The sequence below is a fragment of the Leptopilina boulardi genome, unplaced genomic scaffold, assembly GCF_019393585.1.
Source record: "Leptopilina boulardi isolate dan_hultmark-lab unplaced genomic scaffold, ZJU_Lbou_2.1 LbouV2_214, whole genome shotgun sequence".
Taxonomy (NCBI): Eukaryota; Metazoa; Arthropoda; class Insecta; order Hymenoptera; family Figitidae; genus Leptopilina; species Leptopilina boulardi.
The window spans coordinates 4,477,951-4,491,615 of record NW_026137768.1 but is presented as its reverse complement, the minus strand read 5'-3'; the positions used below and the strand labels follow the sequence as shown (position 1 = coordinate 4,491,615).

The following is a 13,665-nucleotide window of genomic DNA, read 5'->3' as shown; positions in this document are numbered from 1 at the left end:
TTAATAAATGATATTTAATTTTTTTATTTAATAAATTATTTATTTTTATTTTAATATGAAATTTGACTTTTTATTAATGTATTAACTTTTTTTTTTTTGTTTTAAAGGTCGGCGATATGCTCGGAGGTGGAAAATCAAAAAATGACGGAGTCGGTGAAATTCTCTCTGGTATTGGACATCTTCTTTCTGGAAACAAACAAAATGGAGGTGTTGATTTAGGTTCAATTCTTCAAACTGTATCTTCATCGATGGATCATAAGGAGAATTCAAATGAAATTCACAAAGACGAGCCGTCAATGAATTTTGAATCCATGTTAAATTTGGCAAATATGTTTGTTGGTCAGGGTAACAATGCCGATGGACTTATGGGAATTTTACCAATGATATTGAATCCTCTTTTGTCTGGCGACAATTCACATGACAATCAAAAGAAACACGATCATTCAGATCATTCATGGTGGGTGCCACCAATTTTGGAGAATTTTCACGTCATGTGGGAACATTTCAGGTAAACTATAGATGGGGCATTTTATGGGAAATTTTCATTGAAAATTTTTTTTTTTGTCCGAAACATTTTTTTTTCGAAATCTATATGAAAAATAAGGAAATACGTATTTTTTTATTTGATGAAAATGAAGGAAGTTATGATTTTTTGAAATTTAACGTCAACAAAGATTATTGTACTAATAAATTAAAAATTATGCTATATATGAAATTTGTTCATTTTTTCTCAAATTTTTCAAATATGTGCTCAAAAATAACGTACCTATAACAAAAGCAACAAAAAAATTAACATTAAACTTGAAAAGTGAGTTTTCTCAAAAGAGACACTTTCGATTTTTAATTTTTTTGCATTACAATCTCTGATGACTGAAGAATTTTTTCCCCTATCTGCGAAAGTGGTACTTTTAGTTTTTAAATTACTATTTAGAATTTTTAAGCTTGACGCAACGATTTTTAGTATGTTTTAATGAAAATTAAAAAAAAAATAAATGAATGTTAATGGAAAAAGGTTATATTTGTAGAAAAAATGCTTAAATTCTGTGAGCCGTACTAAAAAAATTATAAATAGTAATTTAAAAACTAAAAATACCACTTTCGCAGATAGGGGAAAAAATTCTTCAATCATCAGAGATTGTAATGCAAAAAAAAAATTAAAAATCGAAAGTGTCTCTTTTGAGAAAACTCACTTTTCAAGTTTAATGTTAATTTTTTTGTTGCTTTTGTTATAGGTACGTTATTTTTGAGCACATATTTGAAAAATTTGAGAAAAAATGAACAAATTTCATATATAGCATAATTTTTAATTTATTAGTACAATAGATTAAAAAATGTTCCAAAAACACATTTTCTTGGTTGACGTTAAATTTCAAAAAATAATAACTTCCTTCATTTTCATCAAATAAAAAAATACGTATTTCCTTATTTTTCATATGGATTTCGAAAAAAAAAAATTTTGAATGAAAATTTCCTATGAAATGTCCCAGATAGATTAAAAAAATAAATTATAGATTTTGTCTGCGAAATTAAATATTAGAAAAAATTACAAAAAAAGAGGGCAATTAAAATTATAAAAATAATAAGTAATAGAAAAATGAATACCTTTTTTTTCCAGCAATTCTGAATTAGGTCAGACACTGTGGAAAAATAGTGGATTGGCAAATATTGTTGGACAAATGACCGATTCAAAGGGTCGTCTTCAGTATGAGAGGATTTTGGACAGTTTTGAAAATCCACAATTACGAAGACGATGGGTGAGATCATTCACAAATTTCGTTGCCGAGTCAATTTCTCATGTTGCTGATCCAGTAACACAGCAACGTTATTTAGGAACAATTCAATTTGTAGGGAATACATTTCTTAAATCTCAGGGTTATCCAAAATCAGTCATGTTTGAACCATCAAGGCCAGCCGAAAGTCTCTCAAGGTCTGGAAAAAATGGAATTTCTCTCAATTTTAATTTTCTAAATCGATTATTTTTTCTTTAAATTAAATAGATAAAAATATGATAAACTTTTTACTTGAATCGTGAATATTTAGAAAATGATTCAGTCCTTTTCTAAATTCACGATTGGTATACATTTCTTTTTTTTTTAAATCTAGTTTAAACAAAATAATTTTCAGGTTGGTGAATGCAGTGGCTAAACGACATTTAAATATGAATATTGATAGTATACAATATATCAAACCAGCCGTTGCTTATGTTCAGGAACTGATGAGTCTTGCTTCTGAGAAAGGATTCATTGTTTCGCGAATAAACGCCAGAGAATTGAGTAATAAACTCAGTGACACAATCAACAATGATCTAATTGGTCCATTGCTCAAGGTGTCAAATTTTTTCTAAATAAAAATCAATTTAAATTTACAAACTATTATTAATAAAAATTAAATTTTTTTTTTCAAATTTCAGGCATATCGTGGTTTTAAATGGGCAACAAAAATACCACATTGTGCCACTCATATTCTTTGTACCATTAACAAAAATACTGAGGATAATAGTAACAACTCTCAAATGCGAAGTCAAATAACAAAAATTGCAAGTTTTCCAGCTGCTTGGGCAATTAGTAATAAAGCTGGTGTTAATTTCTGGTCACTTTATGGATCCATAGTAGAAAGTAAAAACTGTGTTGTAAGTATTTTTTTTTAAACTATAAATTTATTTGATTTGATATGAAAATAACGGAAATTTAATTTTAAAGAAAATTTGAATCAATTTTTAAAATAAATTTTAATTTAAAATTGAAATTATTTATTTATTTTTTCAATTACAGGAGAAGTATCCTGTTGATTGCTCAGCTTTCCACGAAGAGGAGCTCCGAGTGACAACAGAATATTCTCACAATGAGCTTTAATGAGGTGTCAAAAGTCTGCATGAAATGTGAAAGACTGCCAGTTAATTGAGCATCGAGCATTCATGTTCAAGACCAAATAATCGTGAACATTAAAATGAATTCTCGATTTTACCTCGATCTTTTAGACAATAAGATAAATTTAAACTTCTTTCTTAGCAAAGATATACGAAATTTGTCCCCCGTCTTCGATAATTTTTTTTTTTTTTTTTAGAATCGCATTTAGTTTATTATTAAGTCCTGTTTTGTATTTAGTATTTATATATATATTATTTTTTTAAAGTAAGGATTTGATAAAAGTACATATTGAATTCGCCGTCAGTGCAACATGATTTCATTCGTGGTGCTTTTATTTACAAAGTCTCTACCTATAGAAGGCACAAATCTCATGGACACTCGCCAACGTACGAGGTAAAAACGACATACGCTTTACTAAAATTTAAAAGACAAAAAAAAAAAAAAGTAAATAAATAAACTAATTACTATGGACGGAAGTCAAATGACTAGATCGGCTCAACGCGGTGCCGAAAATAAATATAAATATTAGATAATCGTAGTATTCCTTGTACATATTAGGTAAAATCAAATAAAAGTGTACATGAAAGTATTTTGTGTCTCAATTCTCATACTGCAAACAATGCACAAACAAAAAAAACATGTAAAACTATTTCAATGAAATTCATTTCTTTTTGATGCTTCTGCATGCCCATTCCAGTCCTTCCTGAAACAATTTTTTATTTTCAAAAATTATAAAACATTTTAATCACATTTTAACTTATTTTTGGATTTTTAGATTGAAAAAGGTTTCTTTTAGAATTTTTCGAAAATTGACTTGAATTCGGTCAGAAATAGATTTTTTTTTTAAATTTTAGAAATTTTGTAAAAACGCAAACCTTAACTCCTTTTCCCTCGATTGCGATACATGACTGAATTTGCCAATCGCGATCCTTAATATTATGTAGACCTAATCCTTCTGCAATTTCAGCTGCAGTCACAGCCTGGCTTATGTCTTGTTTATTTGCGTAAACCAATAGAGGCACATTGCGTAATTTATCTTCTAATAGAAGTTCAAAAAGCTCTTGTCCTGTTTCTTCCAGCCTCTTTATGTCTGCACTGTCAACAACATATATCTAAAAATAAAAAATAAATAATCTCAATAACAAAATTTGATATTTTGTAAAAACAAAATTAACAATTATGTTTTATTTATTTAAAACAAATCTCTCTATTGTAACAAAAAAATTTTAAAATTTTCAATTTTTTTCACTCACAAGAACATCTGTGTTTTCAAAATAATTTCGCCAATAGGGTCGAATTTTTCGAGCTCCTCCAATGTCCCAGACATTTAGTTTGAAACCTTCACTTTGAACGCTTTTAATATTAAAACCCTGCGTCGGTGTAACCTAGATATTTTTAATTCAAGGCTATATTTAATATTTTAACAGCAAAGCCAATATATTTCATTTAAATTTCTCACATATAAATATAAACAAAAATTATTTATTAAATCAAATGAGTTTTTATTTTCATTAATTGATTTCAATTACCTGTGTAATATCTTCACTAGCGAGCGCTTTTAAAATAGTCGTTTTTCCTGCATTGTCCAATCCCAAAAGCAAAAGTCTTAATTCTTTTTCTGGATTTGATCGAAGTTTTCGTAAAATTGCCAATAAACCCTGAAAAAAAGTTAAATTTTGAAAACAAAAATCAAATTGAATAGAAGATGAAAAATTGACAGTCAAAATTTTATAATTTCGAACAATTCTTTAATTTAGCATGAAATGTGAAAATTTATTTTCTCCAAAGCAAAATTAAAATAATAGAAACTTTTTTTTGAAACTATCTCGATATTTAATTAAAAATTTTTGTAATTCTATTTTCAGCGTCAAATAAACTACTTTTTAATGCAAATCTAAGTAATAAAAAGAAATAAATCACTTCTTTTTTTAAATTTATAAAACATGTCAATAAAAGTCGTCAAAGTTTTAAAAATCTATAAACAACATAACCTTGAAAACTTGTATGAATAACAAATACAAGTTGTATCATTATAAACTATTTTTTTTATTTGTTCTACAATTTTTAATTATATAAATTTAATTTATCAAATTCGTAATTCAAAAATTTGAAATTTTTATTTCAACAGTTGGCACCTTGAGTAAGTTCCTGAATGAATTTTAATTTGATGACAAGTGTCAAAAATTTCCTAAAAGAATTTTAAATAAATCTTATCAAATACTTTTAACAAGAATGTAATTTATTTCTTCAACACAAATAGGTAAGTCACTTGAATAAAAAATTATAAATATTTATAATTAAAAGTGAAGTGTTGTATGAAACATGCAAAATTAAAACGCAGTTCGTAAAATTATAGGTTATGTTTACAATTTATGTAATTTTTGAATATTTTAAAAAGATTACGTAAATGAGAATAATATTTACCATATTTCTTTGTTGTTAGTTTTTCAAAGAGTTAAATGACAATCGAAATTCTTTAAATTATTTTTATGACAGTCAACTATGTAATGTCAAATGTGCAATGCATGCAGTGTTTGGCTGGCGACATTTCGGTTTCTATGTTGGTTGCTATGTAAAGAAACGCCATCTTCCATTAATGACCTATACTATTTTTACGTTTGCGTACTCATATTGATTCATAAAATCGTATGCGCATGCTCGTTAAATTCATTCATGATTGTAATTTTTCATTCATATATACTATCGTTTACATTTCTAGGAATTGCAAATACGCTTGAGTCATTCAAACATGTTTATAACATTACAAACTAAATAATTTAAAAGAATAAATAATAAATAACATTAAAAGCTTAGATTATGATAAAATAATATTTATTATTATTAAAAGAATTGAAATAATGTTAAATTATAGAATAAAAATATTTATATACTTAAATAAATCCGTGAATAAATCAAAACAGAGTAAATAATATAAATTCTTTCTATTTTTGAAATTGAGAACATTTAATTTTATTTTAATTATCAATTATTTAATGTTATGTTAATAATATTTGACTATTAATTAATTTTAATGTTATTATTATTAATATATTAATTAAAATTTTTTAACTTATAAATTGATAAATAAAAAAATTATTTAAAAATAAAATTAATTGATTAATAAAAATAAAAATATTTAATATATTAATAAAAAAAATTATTTAATTAAAGAAATGTAATTGTCAATGAAAAATTATTTAATTATTATTTTGATGTTTAGTACAAACCTGCTTTTAAAAATTATTTTTAAATATTTATTTAATAACATTTTTTTATTATAAAAATATATTTACAAAATATAAAAATAATCAATGTAAAAAAAATGAAGATAAAAATGTTAATCTGGTTAATTTTTTTTAGATATAAAAAAAAATGCGATTTTTAAAAGGAAACCAGTGTGAAAATAATTAAAAGGAAAATTTTGACCAATATTCATAGAAGAGGAAAAAAATGAAAATTTATTATTGTGGCTTAAATGCCAGTACTTTATTTTTTAACGACACGGGAGTAATTGTAATTCTCGATAAGATAACAAGAGTACCATTTCCGGAAACTATCAATATGGAAATTGGCTGGAATTATATTTTACTCTTACAAAATGAAGATTTATTTATTTCTGGAATATTGGATACTAAACAAGAGGAAAGTCCTAAAAAATTAACGATACCTGATGAATCATCTGGAAGGTTGTTTTTTTTTTTTTATTTATTTTTATTTTTCCACATTGATAAAAAAAAGAAAATTTTTCACAAATTACAATATACTGATTATTATTATATTATAAATATTTTAAATAAATATTTGATTTCAATTTTTTAATTTTCAGGATAAAATTTGCATTAGCTGGAAAAGAAAATGTGACAATTTTAACAACAAAAAATAATTTATGGCAGTACAATTTGTATGAGAAAATTTGGAAAAAAGTCAATAAATTTATTTCAATTTGTGAAGATACCGATGAAGAGTACATTGTGAAAATTGACGGAGAAAGATCTGTGGTTGCATTGACAAATTTTGGTTAATATTTTGTATTCACTTTTTTTTTTATATAATCTTTAAATTAAATTTATTTGTAAAAATATTTTTTGGTAATTTTATAGGTCGTGTTTTTAATATTCCTGTTGTCGTTGAAATGGAGAATAGGATAAAATTTATCGATGTGGCATGTGGATTTGATCATACAATTTTATTGGCAGAAAATGGAGATATTTATTCAATGGGATTGGGAACGTAAGTCAAAAAAAAATATATATTTGATAATAATTTGTTTATAATTGTTATTATAAAAATAATATTTCTAAAAAATAAACTATTAATTAAATATCGTTAATTGGCAAATATTTAATTTAAATTTTAAAATTAAGTTAATTTTAATTTTTAATTTATAAAATATTTTTAATTTAATTAATAAATTTTTTGTGGTTAATGTAGAAAAATTTGTTTCTTACTATTCAGAAATTATAAGTTTCAAATAACATACAACGTTGTTTGAAATTATAAAAATATTTTTTTTTTTACAGTCGCGGTCAGTTGGGACATGGAGATTTGGAAGACTGCGATAATCCAAAAATTATTGAAGCCCTCGCAGGAATAAAAGTTTCTCAAATTTCAGCTGCTGGCTGGCACTCTGCAGTTATTACAGCCGAAGTTGTTGAATTTTAACTCTAAACAAAATCTTAGAGAATTAATTACAGAAATTAGTATAATTTTTTTATTTTCATATTTTTGTTTTAAAAATACCCCCTAAAAAAGTTAAATAAAGAATTTTTTACAAATAAAATTTGGAAAAAACTGATATAAATTTTTTTTCTTATTTCCAGGGAGATCTCTACACTTGGGGTTGGAATACATTTGGTGAATTGGGTCTTTTAAATTCCGAAAAACAAGTCATTCCTTTACCAACTGTAGTCGATTTTGAAAATGAAGAAAAAATAATTTTTGAAACAAATGTAAAACGAGTCCAATGTGGAAATAATTTTACTATTTGTTTATTAGGTAAAGTAGAATACTATAATTATTAAAAATAAATAATTATTATTTATTATTAATTTGATTATTTATTATTAATTATTTACTATTAATTTTAATAATTAACATATATTTTAAATTTTTATTAATTTTAGCCGATGGAACTTTTTGGGGTTGTGGCTCTAATAAATTTGGACAACTTGGAATATCTATAGAAAAGTTAACAGAATCGAAAAAATTTATTCAATTAGATGTTAATGAATATTTAGATACAAAATTTATAAAAGATTTTAAATGCAAAGAATGGGGCTTCTGTTTAATATGTGAATGAATATAAAGATAATTCTGACGAATTTTTATCAGAAATTTTACTTGCTGTTATTTATCAATTCTAAGTATTTCTTCAACTTGGACGGATTCTGGCAGAATATATTCTCTTCAGAAATTCTTCTTCAGTTAATAGCGACGAACTTATAAATTATTTTTTTTTTATTTTACCTGTAATTCAAATATTAATTTTGTTTAAAACTAAAACAACAAAATCTTTACATATTTTAAATAAATTAAATAATTTATTGATATTAATTTTATATATAAAAATAATTTTAAATAAAAAATTAAGTTTCAAAAAATTACAAATTAGTAAAAAAAATTAAAATGGAATTACAAAATAAAAATGAAAAATAAAATTGGGACTTAGAAGAATGTAGAAAACGTAAACTGGTATTTTTTTCATTTTTATTAATTCGTTTTATTAATTTTTTTTTTCCATATTTTGTTCAATATTTTCAGAAAATAACACTCCAAAGCGAAAAAACCGTATATTCTCACCAATCCCAATGTGTGTATAATATATATATTATACTTTTCATATATAATATATATGTATATATATATATAATGTATACTTTTATACTTTATATATAATAATAATGTTATGTGGAGTAGCACACACTTTAGACTGTTTATGTATCGATACCTTTATAATTTTATCGATAAATTACAAATATTGAAAAACATGAAACAGATAACAGTCGTCAGGGACGTGTGAATTTCGACGAGATTATCATTGGATATTATTTGAGATATATATATATATATATAGATGAAAAACATTTTCTTTGTAAAATTATTATTATTATTATTCAGGTTAAGGAAATTTTTCTTTTCGTTTCCTCTCTCATTCAAGTGATTTTCGAATATTTCGAAAAAGCAAAAAATAAAGAATACCAATGGGAAAAAATTACATTCTAACCCATATATTATATACTCGATCACATAAGATCACAGATTTTGCGAGCTTCGCGATTTTTTATTCTCCTCAAAAATTTCAATTTCAGACTTGCACAAAAGTCTCGTCAGAAAATTTATATTAAATTTCTCACGTAAATTATTTTCTTTTCTTTTCTTTTTTTTTTTTCATTTTTCTACTGAAAATATTATCAAAAATTTGTTTTGTGTTTTTTTTGAACACATTTTGAAATTTTTTTTTGTGCAAATTTGAATCGATAATATATAAAAACTTTAAATAACTTTCATTTTTTTTTAAATCTTAAATCTCCACAGCATATTACATATATATTTATACATATATATATATTTATTTATATTTATTTATATATATATTTATTTTTTTTAAGATCTGACTTTCAGGAAAAGTTGTGAATCGCAAACCTCTTATATATTAGACAAGATAACTTCCCAAGGGGAAGAAAGAGAGAGGAATCGATATAGAGAAAAATTCTTTCCTTTTCTCTAAGGGGAAATCTATTTATTTCTGTCTCTCTTTCATCGTCAATAAAAAAGAAGAAAAAAAAAAAAAAAATTCACAAGTCTCCGACGAGCTGTCGTATGTACTTATATATTTTTTCACACCGAAGTCAAAAAGGCAATACGCAGTATGAACTTACCTAGTACATGTTTTTTTTTTTTTTATTTTTTTTTTCTTTCTTTCTTTGTGTATCTGTGTGTTACGCGCATGTATGCAATGAGACTTTACAGCTAAATTTATTTATTTTCTTTTTTTTTTATTCCTTCTTCAAACTCGCGTTGCGTCTCTCGTTTCGCAAAATATTTTACTCAGAATTTATATATATAGAGAGAGAGAAGGAAAATCGCACCTTCTGCAATTTTTTTTTTTTATAATATTGATCAATTTTGTAAATTTTGCGAAACGTGAATTTTATTTACACCCTTTACACACACACAAAATGTGTAAAAACGATTTTTTCACACAGTGGAATTTTTTTTCACCTTTTTTTTTTTTTTGTTACATAGAGTCGATTTTTAAACAAACAGTGTTTTTTTATTATTTTAAACAGACTTTCTTTTTATGTGTGTAAATCGATTTTTTTTTTTTTTCTATAAGGTGTGTGAAAAAAATGTTTACTTTTCGTGAGTTTAGAAATCTGCGAAAAACATTGAGGGGATAGAGAGAAAGAGAAAAAGAGAGAAAGAGAAGGAGAGAAAGAGAGAGAGAGAGACAGAGTGAGTTTGAATGGTAAGAGAGCCTTGGAGGAAAGTGGAGTGAATCGTATACGGAGCCGCTATAATTTATAACAAAAACAAAAAAAAACGAAAAATTAAAAAAAAAAAAAAAAAAAAAAATGGGGCAGCCTTTCGATTTCAAAAAAATATTTTTGGAATCGCAAGGCGCAAAATGAAAAATAGTAAACCCCGATCAAAATAAATATTTTCAATCGATTTTATTGAAAATAATACAACAAAATGTCTCATAATAATAATAATTAATAATAATTAAAATTAATTAATAATAATCGATACGTACTGCTCTATTCGATATCTAGATAATCGTGTCTTAGAACGTCGTTTAAATAATAATATAATAATAATAATATAATAATAATAATAATAATATTATAATAATATAATAATAATATAATAATATAATAATAATAATATAATAATAATAATATTATCATCAATAATAATCGCAATAAAATAATAATAAAGACAATAAATTTAATATAATAATCATTATATCATAGAATAATGTATCAATAAACAAACGTAATGGGCTAAATTACTCGTGAATCATTCGTTATCGTCCTCGCTATCAATGGATATTGGACAACTAATTAATTAATAATTAAATTACACGTTGCTTGGATATGCACGTAGAGATATAAAGTCGTTTTTGGTCCCACCTAACTGCAAACGTTACATTCGTACATCTTCTTGGATCGCTTTTTTTTTATACGTGTGTATCATTGTGTACGTGTTTTTCATTTATTTTATTTATTATTTTGTTTGTTTGTTTGTTTTTTTTTTATTTCATTTAATCAATGACTATATTCGTTTATAATTACATAGAGTGAACAGTGTCGTCAAAAAAAAAATTTTTTTTTTTTTTTTCGCCGTATACATACGTCGTAAATAGGTTTTTCGCTTGCCTATACAATTATACATAAATTGGTTACGTGGAAAAAAAAAATTTGAAAAAAAAACAAAAAAAAAAAAAAGAATCGCCGCTCAGAAAATAAAGAATATTATAAAATAAGAAAAATGTGTGTTTCGATGAAATATATTTATATAACTCTTGAAAATCGAAACAATCGAATATCACTGGGACATGGCTTTGTCTTTCCGCTTTCTTCGATTTTATTACAACTGGCATTTCCTTCGGCGCGATTACGCTAAAATTATCTAATAAAATAATTACTCTCACTATCATCATTATCAAGCCAAAGTTGTTACTGCTCTTTTTTTTCCAAAATTAAGAAAAAATCAGTAATTTCCAATTGCAGTTTCAACTTTTGCTTTTCTTTTTTTGGAATTTTGCGAAGAAACTTTTCTTTCTTTTCGATCCCAATTTTTTTTTTTGTATTAATTAATTAGCTTTAGTAATTAGTCTAACTTGTTCATAATTAGTCTAATTAGACTTTATATTTAATTATTTTTAGGAAAGAATAAAAAGTTTCTGGCAATTAAATGATATTTTTTTTTTTTTTAATATACATCCAATTGGTAGAATTTCGTTTCGGGCCGTGCCGCATTGATCCCGGTTACAATAAATCTAATTAAGGCTAGATACAATTTAAATTTTACATTTTTTTTTTTTTTCACGAATACTGTGTTTATCAGTCTCATTTTCGCTCAAGTCTGATCGTATTTCTTAAAATATCTAATAAATTCGATTGCGCAAAAAATTAGGCTTTTTTTCGCATTTTTATAACCGAGGGAAAATTCATGTGTCCATCAAACTTTAATAGTATCTAATTTTCGACAAGTTTTTAACTTTCCTTTTTTAACTGACAGAGAAACATACAAAAATTCCCTCGGTTTTTTTTTTTAATACAATTTTAAAAATTAAATAAAACGACGAAAAAACTTGGCTCATTAAGATCAGACTCAACGAGATATTAATGCCAGTTGTATCCAGTTCGGTAACCGCAGATCAAAAAATCGTTTCCTTCCAAACGTATAAATTTAAAAAAAAAAAAATTCAATTTTCAAAATGTCGAATTATTTGCTCAACGAGATGTAAAATTCATCTCTCACAAATAAAATTTTAAAACAATTTATATTACCGATTTATATTCAAGAAAAGAAAATATTTTCAAAACTTGAATATTTTCGGAATATTTTCCTATTGAACAAAAAATTTGAATATTTTCAAAAAAAAAAACAAAATTATATTTTCTTTTTGAAAATATTCTTTATGTGAAATATAATTTTTTCAATTCCAAAATTTTTCTCTTCACAAAAATAGTAAAAAAAAAATTCATTTTTTTCTCCCTTGCCAAGAGGGTTTGCTTTTTTAAGCTGCGGGTCCGAAACATTTTCGGAAAACGGTGGCGATTTATTATTATTATTTTTTTTTTTTTTTTAAATATAATAATTCCTCGAAATCGAGAAATAATTTTTTTTATAAATTAAACAACCGCCTTCCGAAAAATGTAACAATCTTTCAAATAGAATAACCTCACAACCATTTTAACAACAATCAACCTTCAATAAAAGAGCATCTTACGTCAAAAAATCTTTAAAAAGAGCGCGTCGTCGAGCGAGAGACTCTATTATTATTTTTTTTTTTTTTTGTCGGCTTTTGCCGAAATAAAAATTCACGTCCATTTATTCTCGTCGATCAACGTATCACAAGTTCAAAAATTGTGAACTAAATCACGCGATTAAAAATCCAATTTATTTTTTTTTTTTATCAATTACCCCTCACCCACCCTTCCCAATTAATTACTTTCATCGACGTAAAATCTTCCACGTACGAACGTTGTTTTTATATTTTATTTTTTTTCTTTTTGTTTTGCCTCTTATCAGCCACGTGTCCTCGCACGAAATATGCACCTATTCCCGAACGAAAAACAAAATTTTTTTCTATCCCTAGATTTTTTTTTTTTAAAACACACTCGTAATTAAAAACATTCCAATTGGAAATTTTCAATAAGAATTATATAAAACTACTAAAATAGAAATTAACAAAAAAAAAATATTCCTATTCAAATCACGCCTAATTATTATTAATTTACGCAAATTTGATTGTATTATGTGAGTGTATGTAATACGTATGTTTTTTTTTCTACGTATTTGTGTGAAGTTTGTCCATCAAATTAAACAGAAAAAAAAAAATTCAAAAAAAAATTATTTTAAAAAAATATTTTTAATTTTGCCAATTTTTAAAATTTACACTTAAAAATGGAATAAATTTTTTTCTTTAAAAGGGACTAGGATTATTCTCCTAATTTTTGTTTCAAACAAAATAATAATTTTTTATTTTAAACAAAAAAAATTATAAATTGAAAACGTGTTTTATACATTTTTTTATAATTATAATTTTTTTTCCATAATTTCAAAA

The 13,665-nt window shown here is 24.6% G+C and overlaps 3 protein-coding genes across 5 annotated transcripts in view; 2 read left to right on the top strand and 1 right to left on the bottom strand.

Moving 5' to 3' along the window:
- The window catches only part of LOC127279180 (uncharacterized), a 55,077-nt gene extending 51,621 nt beyond the window's left edge, over nucleotides 1–3,456 (top strand). For both annotated transcript variants that reach the window (XM_051301393.1, XM_051301392.1), the window contains 5 exons: nucleotides 108–508; nucleotides 1,616–1,927; nucleotides 2,125–2,326; nucleotides 2,411–2,629; nucleotides 2,772–3,456. In XM_051301393.1, coding sequence (XP_051157350.1) covers nucleotides 108–508; nucleotides 1,616–1,927; nucleotides 2,125–2,326; nucleotides 2,411–2,629; nucleotides 2,772–2,852 — 1,215 coding nt within the window. In that variant the 3' untranslated portion in view covers nucleotides 2,853–3,456. The remainder of the gene's footprint in view (nucleotides 1–107; nucleotides 509–1,615; nucleotides 1,928–2,124; nucleotides 2,327–2,410; nucleotides 2,630–2,771) is intronic.
- LOC127279190 (ADP-ribosylation factor-like protein 3) lies at nucleotides 3,161–5,435 on the bottom strand. Of its 2 annotated transcripts, none has more exons than XM_051301403.1 (5): nucleotides 5,292–5,435; nucleotides 4,397–4,525; nucleotides 4,121–4,252; nucleotides 3,743–3,979; nucleotides 3,161–3,566 (listed from the first exon to the last, which is right to left on the bottom strand). In XM_051301403.1, exons 1-5 carry the CDS (start codon nucleotides 5,292–5,294, stop codon nucleotides 3,519–3,521), a joined length of 549 nt encoding a protein of 182 aa, XP_051157360.1. In that variant the 5' UTR covers nucleotides 5,295–5,435; the 3' UTR covers nucleotides 3,161–3,518. The 2 variants fall into 2 exon arrangements, with proteins under 2 accessions (XP_051157360.1, XP_051157361.1); XM_051301404.1 differs by having other exon boundaries at nucleotides 3,161–3,570; nucleotides 5,292–5,429.
- LOC127279187 (uncharacterized) lies at nucleotides 4,998–8,206 on the top strand. The gene is made up of 7 exons (XM_051301399.1): nucleotides 4,998–5,127; nucleotides 6,228–6,553; nucleotides 6,694–6,884; nucleotides 6,968–7,097; nucleotides 7,388–7,514; nucleotides 7,688–7,862; nucleotides 7,991–8,206. Exons 2-7 carry the CDS (start codon nucleotides 6,318–6,320, stop codon nucleotides 8,164–8,166), a joined length of 1,035 nt encoding a protein of 344 aa, XP_051157356.1. The 5' UTR covers nucleotides 4,998–5,127; nucleotides 6,228–6,317; the 3' UTR covers nucleotides 8,167–8,206.
- The last annotated feature ends 5,459 nt before the right edge of the window (nucleotides 8,207–13,665 follow it).

What these genes read in the sequence shown, in the direction of transcription:
- LOC127279190 (XM_051301403.1), bottom strand. An exon ending in TTGAAAACACAGATGTTCTT is followed by an intron (nt 3,980 to 4,120) that starts GTGAGTGAAAAA and finishes TTTTATTTTTAG; the next exon opens with ATATATGTTGTTGACAGTGC. An exon ending in TCGAGGGAAAAGGAGTTAAG is followed by an intron (nt 3,567 to 3,742) that starts GTTTGCGTTTTT and finishes TGTTTCAGGAAG; the next exon opens with GACTGGAATGGGCATGCAGA.
- LOC127279187 (XM_051301399.1), top strand. Translation starts at nt 6,318, where the DNA reads ATGAAAATTTATTATTGTGGCTTAAATGCCAGTACTTTATTTTTTAAC. An exon ending in GGTTGCATTGACAAATTTTG is followed by an intron (nt 6,885 to 6,967) that starts GTTAATATTTTG and finishes GTAATTTTATAG; the next exon opens with GTCGTGTTTTTAATATTCCT. An exon ending in CTGCAGTTATTACAGCCGAA is followed by an intron (nt 7,515 to 7,687) that starts GTTGTTGAATTT and finishes TCTTATTTCCAG; the next exon opens with GGAGATCTCTACACTTGGGG.